The sequence below is a fragment of the Arvicola amphibius genome, chromosome 11 (assembly GCF_903992535.2).
Source record: "Arvicola amphibius chromosome 11, mArvAmp1.2, whole genome shotgun sequence".
Classification (NCBI taxonomy): Eukaryota; Metazoa; Chordata; class Mammalia; order Rodentia; family Cricetidae; genus Arvicola; species Arvicola amphibius.
In genome coordinates this window covers 16,512,594-16,530,249 of record NC_052057.2, presented here as the reverse complement: position 1 = coordinate 16,530,249, position 17,656 = coordinate 16,512,594, and the positions used below count along the sequence as shown (strand labels likewise).

General features: G+C 40.7%; 1 protein-coding gene across 1 annotated transcript; it reads right to left on the bottom strand.

The window, feature by feature from the left end:
* Positions 1–896: 896 nt before the first annotated feature.
* Positions 897–16,248, bottom strand: LOC119826613 (vomeronasal type-2 receptor 1-like). The gene is made up of 6 exons (XM_038348018.1): positions 16,013–16,248; positions 12,480–12,771; positions 9,027–9,890; positions 4,752–4,982; positions 3,252–3,375; positions 897–1,879 (listed from the first exon to the last, which is right to left on the bottom strand). The coding sequence occupies exons 1-6, from the start codon at positions 16,246–16,248 to the stop codon at positions 897–899; spliced, it is 2,730 nt and encodes a 909-aa protein (XP_038203946.1).
* Between the last annotated feature and the right edge of the window lie 1,408 nt (positions 16,249–17,656).

The following is a 17,656-nucleotide window of genomic DNA, read 5'->3' as shown; positions in this document are numbered from 1 at the left end:
TGCTCCAACATGCCTGGAAGCATCTGTCTATTTTTTTTTTAATTGAGATAAATGAACATTATAAGACAGAGCACTTTCTGTTCCTCATGTCATTCTCAATTCAGATATTCACTTGTAGTTTTGTTGGTCAGTATTCCACAAGTTATGTTTCTACATCTATCTATCTATCTATCTATCTATCTATCTATCTATCTATCTATCTATCTATCTATCTATCTATCTATCTATCTGTATATCTATATCTATATTCCATTTATCTAGAAGAATAGGAGATTGAAACCATTTTGTAACATTTTCACAGGGGATTAAATTCTACTTAACTCTGTGTAATGACATGACAAATATTACTGAATTTCTCAAAAAACTAGCATCTTATGACTTGTCCTGTGTTAACTTTATTTAAAGTCAAGGCCTTTACTATAGAATAGACATACTCCTATGCTGGTGTCTTAATGTCCTTTCTTTTTGTTTCTTAGAGGAATGTTTTCAGACTGACACATTTGCACTTATTATTCTCTTAAAAACCCCGGGGAAGACATCAACCCTTAGAGAGTTTTCCTATTCCTGTGAGGAGTTAAAGAAGAAAGTAAGTTTTGTTAATATGGTTCTATGGTTTCTCTTCATTTTGGACAAGTTGTACCTGTCACATCCTCTATTCTAAAAGAGCCAATGGAATGTTTTAACGAAGTAGTTAACAATTTCAATGATGTCATATTATACTCCTTGACAAATGGTATTTTGGAGACTAAGGTTTTATTCACTATGCAAAGACTACATTATGAAGGGATAAATCCCCAATACCCCAGAGCAACAGGCAGCTGCTTCTGAAGAAACAAGACAGGGAAGGTGGAGCCAGATCATCACCCAGCTCTGCCTGTCCCCTGGGACTCACGACTCTACTCATCCAGAGCAGTCGACACTGTGGTGTTGTTAAGCTCACTGCTCACAGAAGCCGAGGTCAGCTGGATGCTCCTGTCTACAGTGGGGACTCTCCCACCAACAGTCTCATCAGTGTTCCTCTTTGGCCTCAGCAGAATAATGAAGCACTTGGGAAGAAATATGCAGCCCAACAAGCCATAGCTGGACGCCAAAATGGCAAATAATTCCACGGCCACTTTGAATTTGCCTTTGGTGCTCAGGTATGCAGGGACAAAAGAGATCCAGACAATGAAAAAGACCAGCATCGCAAATGTGATGCATTTCCCTTCATAGTAGTTATCTGGCAGCTGGCGAGCCACAAACGTTGTAAGGAAACACAGTAAGGCCAGAAGGACATCAAACCCAAATATGGAGCACAGGAACTCTATAGAACCTTCATTGCATTCAAAGATGATTTTTACATTTTGAGGTTCAATGTTTTTGAACACCCTCGGAGGCTCCAATACCAAGTAAGCTGAGCATACACCAATCTCCCCCAAAACACAGACCAGCACAATGAGTTTTCGAATAACGGGGTGCATGGATATAAGCCAAGTTTTGGATATGGAAATCCTGTAGGCAAAAAAGAGTGAAATAGTCTTTCCAAGAATGGAAGACAGACAGAGGCAAAAGCCTAGCGCCAGAGTGACCTGGCGGGCCATGCAGGACCAGTTCAATGGCTTGCCTATGAAGAGCAAGGATGAGAGCACCGTGATGACCAGAGCCATCTGAATGAGGAAGCTCAGCTCCCGGTCATTGGCCTTCACCAATGGAGTGTGCCTGTGGATCACATACACCACGGTGACTGCCAAGACCACGAGTGCCCCCAAGATGGAGAGGATGACAAGGGTGAACCCCAGGGCCTCCTCATAAGCGAGGAATTCCACTTCCTTTGGCACACATTTGTTCTTCTGTGCATTGGACCAGTCGTCTTCCCCACATGGGTCACATTCTCTTTGGCCTATTGAGAAAGAGCAGAGAATTGATTGTAAGGAACCCAGTTGGCACCTTTAACTGTGAATAGTGCAGAGCAGTCAAAGGCATGAGCAAAGTGTGTGTGTGTGTGTGTGTGTGCACGCACGCACATGCATGTACATGTAAATGTGCATGTGTGCTCTTAAATTTAATGTGGGAAAATGGCCTTGTTGCCGACAGTTGATGTGACAGGTTGAGAGTTGTTTTTTTATTTTAGGAATTGTGCATTTCTCCCCAACCAGTGATGTGCTCTTCTCCGTCTCTTCCATCTATTTACAAGGAAAGAGAAGTGTGTCCTTACTAATCCCAGAAGTGCCCAACAATGAGAAAGTCACAGCTACAGAGGTGAGGCAATCCAAAGGACTGGGACACAGTTGGTTAAACCCGTGTGTTCTCAGCCCCTCATTCAGTATCCTCTTGTTGAGGAGAACTGTGTATAACCCCCAATGAAATGTTCCCAACTCCAGATGCTCAGTTGAATGAATGGTGAACATGAGGGTAGGAGAAAAAAACAAAACCATCATCTCTGGCCCCTGAGGTTAAGAAAGGCAAGTCTGTCTGGATGGAAGCTCTAAGAGGAAGCACTGATGAACAGAAAAGAGTTACTTGAGGTGAGGATATTGCATATGAGGGAATAGGTCAGCCCAATGTAATTTAAAGATCCAGGGGAGGACTAGTGTTTCCTTTCAGTCACTCTGACTCCCGGTCTGGACATCTCTGATGGAATTCTGGGTGGACCCTGGGGACCTGTATCTAGGGAGCTCTGCAGGATACAGGGTGCTTGTTTTCCAACACAGACCATTTTATCCTTTTTACATGGTTACTCTTAAGGGACATGTGACAAAAGACAAGTGAATTCTTGTTTCTTCAATAGCAACAAAAAGTAGAAATGTAAATAGTCCTGCTCCAATTCACTTTACAAAACCAAGCTGCCTAGGTCACCTCCAGAGAGCAGCAACTGAGCGAGCTGTTGCAGGAGCTCCTGCAGCAGCGCTGTGCCCTGCATGTGCTCTCAGTGCTCAGCACCTTAAGACAAGCAAGCAGGTGACTCATATCCAGCTGTCGTTAGTGCTGAGTCTTAGGAACAGTAGTTTCGACATCTTTTGGTTGTATTTATATATCACATTTCATATTTTTATGGTATTTCCTTATGAAATTTATGGTGGTGTTTTTTTTTTACTTCAGAAATGAAAACTATTATTTTCCTTTATTCATACTGCATATTGGATAATTTTGGGGGTTTCATGATATTTGTTATAGGTTGCTTATATCTTTTCAAAAAAAGAATTGCATGTTTTCTGACAACACTTGGTTATTCTAAGCGTATTACTACCAATGGAAAAAGTGCCCATCTCTACCTAGTTTCTCTGACACATATCCATCAGCACATGGGATGCAGTCAAAGCAACAGATGGGTTGACCATGTCGAATTCCCTTCCTGGTTCCTGGAGGACACAGTTTTGTGCAGACTGAATCTGGAATCTAGCAAAGACAAAGACAGTAGGTGTAACAAATCCTTGAAACTTTTCCACTTGTGAAACTGAGGAAGTTCATGGTTGTATTTCCATGGAGACATGTGTCCTATATGTAAAGGAACAAACCCAGGATAGTGAGCAAAGATAGCAGACAAAGCATGACAATATGGAGAGCTTAGAAAGAACTTCTGCTGAAGAACGATATTGAGATTGACTCTGAAAGGCCAAACAAACACTATTGGCAGCTCTATGTAAACTTGGTCTTCAAGATCAAACTAATATCACATAATATTCTGTGAACCAGACAGTTTGCTAAGTCTTTTTCTGTTTTGATGAGACCTGTGATCTCATCTTCTGGAAGATATTTATTGTCATTAGTGCATCCCAAAATATTATTTATTAGTTAGACATTGATCATAAGTGGCTGGTGGCAAGGAAGAAAAGTAAGGTATCTTCCATGAGAATAATCATGAAGGTACAAAAATAATATAGAGAGGGCATAGCTTGGAAAGTTTTCTTGCCATCTACATTTAGAAATTTCAGTAGTAACCACAGGCCTCTTTATGTTTTTATGTTCAATATGGATGTGCACCTTGAAATCCAGAATAAACCTGATATTTGTTGATCAGTTTTATATTAATCTGGGGAGATAATTATTTATAGAACAGATAAAATATGCTTTCTGAGCCAGGGATAGTGACAGCTTGAGCTACATAGCAATACCCTAGTTAAAAAACAAAAACAAGAGGGCTGGAGAGATGGCTCAGAGGTTAAGAGCACAGCCTGCTCTTCCAAAGGTCCTGAGTTCAATTCCCAGCAACTACATGGTGGCTCACAACCATCTGTAATGGGGTCTGGCGCCCTCTTCTGGCCTGCAGGCATGCATACAGGCAGAACACTGTATACTTAATAGATAAGTCTTAAAAAAAACTAGAAGATTTAAAAATAAGAAAAACAAACAATAAAACAAACAAAAAACTAGAAAATTTAACCTTACAAAATATTGTATGCCATTTAAGACATAGTACACATTTTGGTGCTATTGGTGAATTTTAAATTTGTTTGAATTACCTATAAAACAACTTCGTTATGTAAATATAACTCCAATCTTAGTAGAGAAGACAAAATAAAATTAATGTTCCATTGAAGCATTCTCAAACTATCAAGCTATTACTAAGTTATGTTAAAATTCTCATGAGTTTTAGTGTAACATGGATTCTTTAAAGTCTAAATAAACAAGCAGCAACATGGGAAAACATATGCTACACTAAGGAAATTTATTTAGAATATGACAAAAAAGTTAGGTGTTTTGTGTTTACTTAGTACCTGAAAAAAATAAATTTCTCTTTCTATATAAATAAAAAGTATGGCAGACCAACTAACCCTTGAAGATTCCGTATTCCAATATAATGTTGAGTTCTTTGGAAGAACAAGTTCAAAACTTGATTCTTGGAATTTGTATTCTCCAACCTTGACAAAGGTGATTCCTCCAGTATTATCTATTTGCCAATTGAGGATATCATAATATCCAATTTCCAAATCTCCATTGAGGTCAAACTGTATTTTTCTTCCATCATGGGTGGTAAATTTCAATTTCTTTAAGTATATCATTAGCTAAGAAGGAAGTGGGAACAAATAAAAAGCAATGTATAAATATTTTAATACTTAGAATTTTAATATTTACAAGAAATTAGTTTTGAATTCATATTATGGAATTATATTTTATTTTTTGCCACCCTTATTTTTGTTACCAACTGTGATATCCTCTAGCCACAGGTGGCAATTCAAACATAATAAGTGATTGACTGAATTGAGATGTGTTGTGCATGTAATAAGCATATTGGATTATAAATAATAGAAACTACCCTGTTAATAATTTCATATTATTTTAATACCATGACAACACATTAAATTATAACAGTAAATAGTATTTTAGACATACTGGTTTAAATAATTTGCTTTACTTGCTTTTACCTGTTTTTCTTTAACTTTGACTACTGGACAATTTTAATTTACCTCTGATATATATTAAAATTGTGTGTTTTTGTTAGACTAATATAAGATTATAATAAGACTAAGCGGTATTATATCTCCATACAAAGGGACAGAGACTATTTGGAATATTTTTCATTCCCCTTACCCCACTTTCCCCATGTAAAGTTACAAAGTTTCACAACTGTTGCCTTCTTTTGAAAATCTCACAGTCTTCTAGATTGACTACACCATCAGGCGTGGAAAGTTAAATTCAACAGAGATTAAGTTGTTGTGTAACAGTTTTCCCCGGACTGAAGCACTTCATCCTCGCAGGGAAGCTCTTTAAGTTTTAAGGTAAACAATTCAAAATAGCTTCAGGAAGTCCCTGAAACTGAGCAGATGCACTAGGTCCCTCCCTGCCAGAGTAAACAATGAAAGTCCCTTCCAGACTACTTGAGCAAAACTGCAAAGAAGCATCCAGCACGCCAAGCTGCAAAGAAAACTGTTGACGCCAGTCCAGGTGCTGGGAAGAAATAGAAACCAGTTGTGTTTCCTGGAAGGTCTTTAGGTTAACTTTGAAAGAACACTCCTTTGAGCTGCCTGAACGTTGTGGTAGATTTGTACACTGTGTGAAGGCATATTTACTGCGGTTGGGGTAAAGAAAAGCTGAATGATCAATAGCTAGCAGGAGGTATAGGCTGTATTTCCTGGGAGAGAAAGGAAAAGGAAGAGGAAACTAGGCATGTGGGAGATGCCAGGAGACACAGAGAGAAATCAGGATGTGCAAGACGGAAGAGAAGTAATGGCATGTGATAGAACATACATGAATATAAATGGGTTCATCTATAAGAGCTAGTTAGGTAGAAGCCTAAACTATAGGCTGAACTTCCATAATTATAAGAAGTCTCTGCATCATTATTTGGGAGCTGGTTAGAAGGACAGAGAAGAATCATTACACTTTTAAGGCTGTGGCATATGCTCCAGGTTCCAGTCAAAGAAAACGCAAGGGTCCCAGCCACTGTGGCCTCTGTCAAATTGATAGACTGTGATTGATTACTTTACAAGTAAAGTGAAGATGATCAGACAAGAAAGAAGAGGTAAGTTAGAGACACTAAGTGGGCCTCCTGCAGGGTTGACAGGGTTAGGGCAGGGAGGCTCATGCTCTATAATTTTAGTAAGAGGGAGGCAAGGATGGACATAAGCAGGAAATCTTGGGTGAGCTCACTCAGGCTACAGAACACCAACATGAGTTGTTTGACAGGAGATGAAGGACAGGCAGTATGGATCTGAATCTTCCGGATAACTCTCTACAATCCTCTCCTCCTGACATTCATGCTTTTGTGTGGTTCCTTCTATGTTGTACGAAGACTTCATCTTCTAGATTTTTCTTTAAAGTGAGAACCTGCAAAACTCTATTTAGCAATTTATTAAGGGGTATAATGGAACGCAAACTAATGAACATAGAGGTAGAGAAAATCTTAGGATGACCCAAGCTAAGACTCTAAAAAACACTGTAGAGGATGCTTAAACTGGCCTTTTCCTATAATCAGACTGATGACTACTTAATTGTCATCATAGAACCTTCAACCTGTAACTGAGGGAAGCAGATACAGAGATCTACAGCAAAGCACTGGGCTGAGGTACCTGAGATCATCCCAAGAGAGGGAGGAGAGATAATGTGAGTAAAGAGGTCAAGACCATGATGGCGATATCCTCAGAAACAGCTGAGCTAGTGAGAGCTCACTAACTGTGGACTGATAGTAGACTAACCTGCATAGGACCAAATTAGGCCCACTGAATGTGGAGGATAGTTGCGAAGGTTGGGCAGCCTGTGGGGTTCCCACTTGTAGTGGGAGGAGGGAAGGAGTGAGAACAGGGATAGCTATATAAAATAAGAAAAGATTGTATTAAAAATTCTTAATAAAAAAGAAAAAGAAATACAAATTAATAGTCATCTATGATAGTCAAACTTACAGTCAGGTTTAGTTAGGTTTTCTAGATATGTAGAAATATATTTCAGATGAATAGGTAATCTTCAAACACTTAAAATACCTACAGAATATGACATCTAAAATATTTTAAGAACTTAGACTTTTTTTTGAGACTGAGACACTGGCAGCACCAATTACTTCAAGAGGATAATGGGCATTGAAGTAGCTCCTATGGAGTTTGCTTTCAATATGGAAAGGTTAGTCATTTGGGCAAAAAAACTGTTCTTCCCTGGATTGCTTGACAGTATGCTCTATAAACTGGACATGCAGGACCCACAAGAAAATGATTGCTGAACTTGCCAAAACATGGTGGGGTTCCTGCTTCATGAAATAGTCTGCTAGGCATTGTGACACACACAGAAGGAAGCAGCTGACAAATTTTGCCAAAATAGGTGGAACAGTCCTTCAAGTTTTCTACTTCACCGAGAAATCTGCCAAACACTGTAGGCATGTAGGCTGAATATGTATGCCCCAACGTCATAGAAGAACTTTGGGTGACTGTCCAGGCAGCGAGAAGTCTGCCATTTTAGAGTTTTGGAAGTTGCTTACAATGTACTTCCTGTTACTCAGGTAATATCAATTCCTTCTAGGGTCTTTGACAGAGTATAAGACTAAACAGAATTATAGTTTTTCTTAGTTGTGATAAAAGATAAATTAGATATAAAAATTTAGACTCACAAAGAGAATTTAGATGATAGAGTATTTTCTTTAATACTGCCAAATTCAAATAGACTAAGTTTTGTAACTTTGATTCTTGCTTGATAACTTTTGTCACGTGTAATTTTACAATGTTAGTTAAATCCTTCATTTTGAATTAGACAGAAAAGGGGAGATGATGTGAGATACCCTTCTTTATGCTGCCAATATGTGTTGCTATTATTGCTTGAAGAATAAAACTGCTTTAGCCTATGGTAACACAGAATATAATTAGATAGAAAATCCAAGCAAAGATACAGGAAAAAAGAAAAAGGAGTTGAGAGAAACCAGAAGCTGCCAGAGAAGCAAGATGTGAGGTAACGAGTCATAAGCTTCATGGTTAAATATAAAAAATAGAGATTGGTTAATTTAAATTTAAGAGATAGCTGGTAATAAACCTGAGCCATTGGACGAACAATTATTAATATGAAGTTTCTGCATGTTTACTATATAAGTGGTTGTGGGACTGAGTGGGACACAAAAAACCTCCATCTTTTTTCCTTTGAGATAGATAGATAAGAGTAATGACTAAAATAAAATTACTGGAGTGTGAGGAGAATTGTTTATAATGTCCAGGAACCATTCTAAACTGGACATATATGTCTTTGCCTAACGTGACAATGACATTTTGGGTTAGATTACAAGTATCATATTGTATTCAGGAAACAGAAAAAAATGAAATAACCAGAGTCACTAAATCATGTTTCCTCCTAGATACATTTAAATTTAGTTTCTGTAAAGAAGGAGAGCTTATTTTGTAAAAGGTATTATTATAATTTGTTTTGTGGGATAGAGTTTTTAATCATTGACAACAAAACCTCATAATCTGGTAACAAGTGAGGACTTAAAATGAACAATCAAGCCATTCAAACAAGTCATTATGGTAAGTTTGATGCTATAAAATTGTATGGAAGCAAGTCAACAGTTTTAATGGTGTAAATCTGGCAGCAAAACCTTGAAATTTTCTTATTCTATATCATAGAATGAAATAACTTACGTCCTTGGGCTCAAAGCCAGGTATATGTGAACATTTTGCTTTTTCTCCTTCTGGAATGTCACATGTACTGAGGTGATCCAGGGCATAAGCCATAGCATACACAGCTTGTCTGACGTTGTTCGTGATTCTGAGCTGAGACACATCCAGATAGGTATTTTTCAAGTCTTCCAGCTTCTCCTCTCCGGTGCAGAGCTGATCAGACATGTCATACAACCTGTCTTCTTTGCCGGTCATATTCACTCTGTGGTCCACGTTGTAAGGCACACTGATATTGGGCCAGGTACAGTTAAAAGCAGTTTGCCAGAATTCAATGGTCAGGACGTCCTTTGGATCCTTGCTAGGGTGCACATCATACAGAAACTCTTCCAGTCCTGGTATAATGGTTCTTGGTATTGCAAATCCAATAGTTCCGCCAAAATAGGGGAAGTACTCGGGCTTTGCAATGAGGGCCGAGGTGATCCAGGCTTCGCTGGCTATCCACGTCCTGTCAGTTATGTTGTGATGAACCATCTCCAGCACAAAGGGGCTGAGGTCAATGTCAGAGGTAAAAAGCACAATGACTCTGGCCGTGGAACTCCTCACTGCCTTGATGGCGTTTTGCATTTTCTCATTGGAGTAGACTTTGGGAATGGTTTCAGAGAAAGCAACACAGAGGTTGGCACTCTCCATCTTTTCCCTAAAAGTTTTTACTCCATATTTTCCATAATCGTCATCAGCTGCAATAGCGCCTACCCAGACCCAACCGAAGTGTTGGATAAGATTCACCATGGCCTCGGACTGGATCTTATCACTGGGTATTGTGCGATAATAAGATGGAAATTGGAATTTGTCACTAAGGATTGGGCAGGAGGATGTATAGCCAATCTACAATGGAAAATATTTATAGCTATTAGAAAGTCAAAGCCTAATTTGAATGACAGCTTCAAAAATTTCAGCAAGGGAAGTACTGAGTAGTTCTCTCTTGCCCTAACATCTTTCCATAGACAATCAGTTATTATGGGTGCTTTTACCTGGTGCGTGGGGACTATTCTGGGTAACACTTTGGTTGCCCTCTCAACACAAAGTGTCAGGGCTGCCATTTTTTTTTAAAGATGAAGACCACCAATGCACTAGTTTTCATGGGTGGGACACAGCATTGTCAGGGAGGCCACTTCTCTTTCCTTTATCCTCCTGGACTTTGGAGACTCTTCTGAGTCAGGATATCTGGACTCTTCATCAGCTTTAGCATCTCACATGCAGAGAGGATGGACTGCATACAAGTCTTCGTCTCCATGCTCGCTCCTGCTCTCACCTCTGCTCCCTTACTTCCCTTCTGTTCTCTCTCAGTTTTCTCCTGGAGCTCTCCTTAGTACGTAGGTCCTAAAACTTGCCCTGAGGCCTGGGAGATGATAGAACGTGCTCACCAACCGGATGTCTAAACACCGTTCTCCAGCAAAGTTACCTGAAACTCTCTTTTTAATGTACATAACTTGAAAAATGAAAAAGAATGCTTTCCTCACTTTGTCAGTAGTCCTTGCTTGTATTTAGCATTTAGGGGGAACCTAGGCATGGAGATCAGGGAGCCCATATTCCTGGCAACCTTTCATGTATCTTTGCACTACACTGCAAAACATGAGTCCCTCTTCCCATTCAATCTTATGTCACCATGAGCCACCTCCAGTCTGATCTTCTATATTTTACGCCAAAGCCCAGACAGGTGATTCCTTCATGAATGCCACATTATTCCAGTGTTCTCTTTCCCTTTGTCTTTTTAAAAAACTCTTATCCCACTGGCTAATGTTTGTATTTTCCTTTCTAGCCGCACATGCAGCAGATTCATGAGAGGTATTATGTAGGTATTCTAAAATCTCTTTGAGAAGCAATGACATCAGATTTATAAGGTTTGCTAAACTGTTTATAATATAAGATCTTGTTACTTGGACCTCCTGTATCTATGTTTCCCCAGAAGAAAATGACCATAATGATAACCTAGATTTTAAGGTTTCTTAACATCAAAGTATTAAACAGAAGATTTGTTTTGTCTTTTTCTTTCTAGATTTACTATGAGACTTTATGAAGAAATATATCCAGAATTTTCTAGGCTGTGCTTGAGTTCTACTAGCGTTTAGGGAAAGATAGAGCTGATAGCAGCAGCAGTTTGGATGAGCTGTATAAGCCCTTCCCTAAGGAATATACTGAATCACCTACCTTTCCTTGTATTCTGTTTCAAGGTCTTTTTCTGGTCTTCCCACACTCACATTTAAAGCTCTCTTAGTTAAATACTATGTTGGGCTGAGGTTGTGCATCATTAGTGTAGGATTTGTCTACTATGAGCCAGTCCCTGAATTTTATCCCCAGGATTACAAGAGAGAGGAATATATATATATATATGGAGAGAGAAAGAGAGAGAGAGAGAGAGAGAGAGAGAGAGAGAGAGAGAGAGAGAGAGAGAGAGAGGGCAGGAAGGGAGGGGGGAGAAAAGATGAAATTCTATGTGAGGGATACTCCCATTACTTTAGTAGCTCCAATAAGTTTTCTCATTATTCGTATTATTACATCCTGATACTTTAATGAAATAGCTATTGAAATAACTCTAGGTCTTCCTTATTTTCTTAATAATTCATGTTTTGTAATTACTTATTCTTGTGCCGACATATTCCACTCTCTCTGGGTTTAAAATAAGTTCTTAAGTTAGCTAATGAGAAATTCGCAGGCCCATTTTAGCATGTTTATGCGATGGTTTTGCTCATGACTAACTGAGACCCAAGCAAAAGCCAGTTCCTATTCCAGCCCTCAGTCTACCACCATGTATTTACAGATGAGCTCTGCTGTGCTCCACACAGTGCACAGAACATGGTGACTAGTGAAACGCAGTATCCACATCGCCACATCACATCTCAGTCAGTGCAAGCAAGATGCTCCTCCCGGAGACCGAGCAATCCCCAGTCCCCTCTAAACAGGCCATAGTGTGCACTGCTGGGGCTTGGCTGAATAGAGTAACTAAGAGCCCCATCACATTCTATGTTGTCTCTGCAGCTTAGCCTCTCTGGACCTCACTGCCTTTGCAACAATTTCTATACATTAGTTGAATTTATTTCATTCCCTTTATTCTCTTTTCCTTTTCTTTCCTTCCTTTTTATCTCCCTCCCTCCCTCCCTCCCTCTCCCTCCCTCCCTTCCTCCCTCCCTCCCTTCCTCCCTCCTTTTTCCTTCCTTCCTTCCTTCCTTCCTTCCTTCCTTCCTTCTTTCTTTCTTTCTTTTTTTTTCTTTTTTCTTTTTTTTTTTTTTTACAGGGTCTTTTGGTGCAGCCCTGGCTGTCCTGGAACTTTATCTGCAGAGCAGGCTGGCATTAAACCCACAGAGATCCACCTGCTTCTTCCTCTTGAGTGCCTGGGATAAAAGTCGTGTACCACCCCACCTGGGCACAGCATTTGTATGTCTTTCTAATACACACCACAGTATTATTCCAAGATACCTCAGGAATGTAATACAAGCCCAGAATTCTTGAAGAGGCAACTGACAAGGACGATCCCCCTGCTCCAATAATTCCTATTAGATATTTTCCGGTACTGTTTCTAAAGTTGGGCTGGTATTCTTCTTGCCCCGTAAGAAATGCCAGAGAAGTCTCCATTGCTTTGGAGATGGAATAGCAGGTGTCAAAGATCTGATAGCCCAGAGTGTGGTTGGGCAAAATGTCCTTCCTCTCATTAATCTCCTTGATGGTGTGGATCATGGTTTTCATCCAGCGGAAACCCCGGAAATTAAACCTGGAAAGGAAAAGCTTTTGTGAGGCACTGGCCACTGGGGGAAGGGAATGGGTGGGGGTGCGGGTGGGGGTGGGGGTGTGGGTAAGGGTACGGGTGTGGGTGTGGGTGGGGGTGCAGATGGTGTATTTTTCTGGAAAGGAGCCTCAGTTACATGAGAGATGACAGCTTTTGCTGAAGCAGCAGGTACTTAGTTGTCTGAACATGTCAATTTTTCATAAATAACATTACAATCTTAAGAGATCTAAATATTCATATTCAGCCTTTATAAGTGACGGTTTTATGTTTTCTTGCCCTTTATGTCTCTTATATGCTATAATGTTTTCAAATTTCTGGTTATTTCTTTTCAAAAATTGTTATTCTGGTCACAATTCTCTTTATTATTAAACACACTCTGCAATTTCATAGTACATGCTTTCTCATTTCTTTGGAGGACCATAGGGGCATGACTCTTCTCTCTTTGACTTATTTTCTTTTGAACATTAATTATAATGAAAAATAAAATTTTAATATATTAATACTTATGGCAGAAGTTACTAAAGCAGTATGTAAATTTTGTATACTATGACTCTAATTCCGTAATGCAGCTTGCTGCTGAGAGGTGTTTAACTGAGTCTGTCTTCTTACTGTTCTCACATACAGTCATAAATGTCAGCCTCCTAATTATATTCTGCAGCCTCTAAAAAGGGACTATTCTCCTGAGGTCTGTTGCCGTATTGTTTTTAATATGTTCTGCATGAAATATCATCAAAATACCTCTTTTTTCCCTTTCACCTGATTTCTACCTATATTTTGACAAAATAGTGGAAAATGATTATTTGAGTAACTGTTATTTTACTACCCTCCAGTAGCTAGCTGTAGTAACTAATTTTACGTCTTTAGCTTAGTATGTATTTTAAATTCAAGACCTAAAAGTAAATATCAGCATTCGCAATTTGAGACCTTCCTTCCGGCCTGTGTGTGTGCACATTGTGACGCATGCAGAGCACAGATGTCAATGTCACCTTTCTTCCTCTGTCATCCTCCGCCTTGTCGTCTGGGAAAGGGTCTCTCACTGAACCTGGACTGTGACTTGGCTAGCCCAGCTGGCCAGCAAGCCGTACTGATCTTCCTGGCTCCTGCTCCTGAGCACTGGGATTACAGAATGGCCCCACAACCGAAGTTTTTGTGTGGGTCTTGGGGCTTCTGACTCAGCCTTCATTCTTGCAAGGCCAGGACTTTATCAAACGAGCCATCCCCCTGTCGTCTATTTAATTCTTATCTTGACTTAGTTGTACTTCTTTATATTTAGTACGGAGCTGCTGAGTTCCTCTGCTGCTGTAAACTATAAATGTAGCGACAGAGAGCCTGCCTTCAATTTCTTTACCCTGAAAATGTTAACTTATGCAAGAAAAGAGAAAGGCATTTGTTCAAAGTGATTGAAAACAGCAATGGGAATAGAGGTCTGAGCAATGAAATCCAAAGAGCAAGCAGCCCGAGCCAGCTGAGAGCAATGCCAAGGCTGGAAGAATAGGAGAGAGGTGGGAGAGGGCTGCAGACAGACAGACAGACAGCATCAGGAGAGGGCTGCAGACAGACAGACAGACAGCATGAGGAGAGGACTGCAGAAAGACAGACAGCATGGGGAGAAGGCTGCAGACAGACAGACAGACAGCATGAGGAGAGGGCTGCAGACAGACAGACAGCATGAGGAGAGGACTGCAGACAGACAGACAGCATGAAGAGGAGACTGCAGACAGACAGACAGACAGCATGAGGAGAGAGGACTGCACACAGACAGCAGACAGCTGGTGAAAAGTTAGCATAACCAGAGAAGGTATCACATACAATGATTGAAAGATCAGCATTTTTGGAAGGCAGAGTTAGGAAGGTAACACAGTTAAAGTAGCCAACAGAAGGGACCAGACACAAATGGCTTTAGCATCCTGTGCTTTCCTTTACAAGTTCACATTGATGGCGTAATACAGCTCCAAACTCAGCACAGCAGTGCCTTTCACAGTAAGACAGCATTTCATCTCAAGCTAGAAAAATCCCCACCTGCTTTGTGTTTGTAACTCCACCTTTAACCTAGCCAAAGAAATAGTTACCTTCAGATAAAAGGATAAAGCTTCCCGGCCCAAACTGAATTATTTACAATATGGTAAGACTAGAATAATCTTATATTTTAGTTGTGGCTTATCAGTTCTCTGGGAATATTGCCCCCCCCTTTTAAAAAAAACTGAACTTTTGTGGAAAATAGACTTCAGAAGTTCCAATAAAGATTGGAGACCAAATTAGGTCATGCAGTTCATGAGAGTCTAGTGTGGTCCACGATGATAGAATCTAAAGCCGGGAAAGCCGTGATGCAGCGATGGGCTGCTGCTATGACAACCAAGCAGCCCCTCAGTTCTTCTGGAGCCTTTGCCTCCCTGTGCGGATGGAAACAATCAGAGGGAGGAAGAAAGTGATGACTGCAGACTCATCACAAACTTTTCACTTTGTCAACAACAGCACAGAAGATGGCTCCTTCCAGCATCGACTCGAACACGAAGCGTGGAATAAAGGGAAAGGAGGTGTGATTGCTACCGTGATGGAAGACTGCAGACTTAAATACGTGTCTACAGGCAGAGAGAGAGGAGAGAGAGAGAGAGAGAGAGAGAGAGAGAGAGAGAGAGAGAGAGAGAGAGAGAGAGAGACAGAGAGAGACAGAGAGAGACAGAGAGGGAGGGAGGGAGGGAGGGAGGGAGGGAGGGAGGGAGGGAGGGAGGGAAGGAAGGGGGAGGGAGGGAGAGAGAGAGAGGGAGAGAGAGAACAATACAGCAGAAGGGACAGAAGTTTTTCTGTAGATCAGAATCTCAGGATGAACTTCGCCTCAGAAACAAACCAGAGTTCCCACCCTGCACACTTGAACTTGAGTTTGTAACAATTAACAGTGATTGTTACTGTTACTGTGCAGCTGCACATCCGTGCTCCTCAAACGTGCTTCTCAAACCTCAGGGTCTTCTGAAAGTGTCAACTCTGTTCAGCAGATGAGGAATGCAATCCCTGAGCCTATGTGTTTAACAAGCTTTTAGTTTCTGCTGCTGCTACTGGCCCACAGAGAACCCTCTGAGGATCAACTTTCTGAGGCAAACACGTGTCCTCTCCCCCTCTGTAATCTGAGATAAAGGTAGAATCAGAGAACTTCACCTGGAATCCAAGCTCATGCTAACCATGCTTCTCCAGCCACCCAAATACATGTGAAGAAAAAATAACAATGGCTTACCCTTCACACATGGCTGATACGGGTTCCCCGTCAGGATCATCTACTGGGATGGTCCTGGAGTGGATAGGAAACAGTCCTCCAATAACAACTGAGTGGTTTTTGGCTTCTACATAGCCAGCCAAATTAAACCTGCGCAGCAACCTGCATCTGTGTTTCTGGTTTTCATCTTGAGCATGTAATTCAACCCATAAAAATGCAGTTAACCCCAGAATCAAGCACCTCTTTCTGCTAATCATTTTAGTACAGCCAGTTTGAGGATAACAAGTGTTGAAATCACCCACGTTTGAAGAAAGCACCTTGATGGAGCGTGGGAGTGTGTGTGTGTGTCTCAACCCAGTGGCCCGCTTGCTGCTCCTTGCTGCGTAATTCCACGTCCTTGTTACAGATTTCTCAATCACTTGCAATTTATGGATCTGGACTAGGAGCTGAGCAATCGTGTGAGAAGAGACACCTGAGTATTCTGTGTACTTTGCACTGGTAAACAATGACAGAATCATGGGTTTCAGTGTGAAAGGTTTTGTTTTTTTTTAATTTGTAGAAACTGTCTTTTCTAGTTTAGCACCGTCATTCCTCGAGTCTCCCTGCAACCAACTCTGTGGTCTTCTCTACCCCGAAGATGCGGAAAAATATCCTGCCTCACAATAAAGTACTAAAAGAGGGGACAGCAGGGCAAGCTTTCTCCTTTAGTTACAAACAAATGAGAATGACTAGGATGAAGCAAATGAGTAGAAAATATAAGAACTGGAATAGATTTCAAGTCAAACCTGTGTTCTGCCCCTTTTATTAGCTTGATGGTAAGAAAGTCACACGGTTTCTGTGCCACAGCAACCTCATCGATGGCTAAGCTACCTTAGAACGATTCTGTTCAGCCCCAGGAAATGTGCATACAAGGTAGGCACTGTGCTACTGGCCCCGCCTCCTGCCACTTCTGCTGCCCTTCTGCTAGGCCCCAAGCAGTTTGTCACGATTTCCAGTCTCCCTGTCATCCCCTCTGCTCCTTCTCAAAAATCCCCCAACCTTTAGAATTCAGTTTATAGCACATAGTCAGAGCGAAATTCAGCACAGATTTCTGGATTGTGGAAATCGTGTAGAACATTGATCACATGGTTTTACTCCAAAGGATATTTTAAGAAACCATTGAGATCTAAAAAAAATATCTTGGTCTATAAGTTTTACTTACAACACTAAAATCTATAACAAACTAAAAGCACCACATAGGGAATCTGGAATAAGGTATATCTTAGTTTCAAGGGGTATGGGGTCTTGTAGATCTTGTTCTTAAAAGTATTCACTGGCCAAAGAGAATCCCCAATGCAATCAAAGCGATAATAAACAGATATCAGCCAGAGGGGTTGAGGCCAGCAGGAGAACACGGCCAACAGAATCAACTAAGCAGGGCTCACAGGCCTCACAGAGACTGAACCACGGAGCCTGCAGGGTTCCGTGCTAGGCCCTCTGCATACAGGTTGTGGTTGCCTAGCTTTGAGTTTTTGTGGGACTCCTAACGGTGGGAGTGGGGAAGTCTCTGACCCTTTTATTTGCTCCTCAGACTGTTTTTCTTCCCCTGGGTTCCCTTGTTTGGTCTTGCTATGAATGTTTATACCTAGTTTTATTGCATCTAGTTGTGCCTGTTTGGTTGGTATC

What these genes read in the sequence shown, in the direction of transcription:
- LOC119826613 (XM_038348018.1), bottom strand. Translation starts at nt 16,248, where the DNA reads ATGATTAGCAGAAAGAGGTGCTTGATTCTGGGGTTAACTGCATTTTTA. An exon ending in GTATCAGCCATGTGTGAAGG is followed by an intron (nt 12,772 to 16,012) that starts GTAAGCCATTGT and finishes TTTCCTTTCCAG; the next exon opens with GTTTAATTTCCGGGGTTTCC. An exon ending in GGAATACGGAATCTTCAAGG is followed by an intron (nt 3,376 to 4,751) that starts GTTAGTTGGTCT and finishes TGTCTTTGCTAG; the next exon opens with ATTCCAGATTCAGTCTGCAC.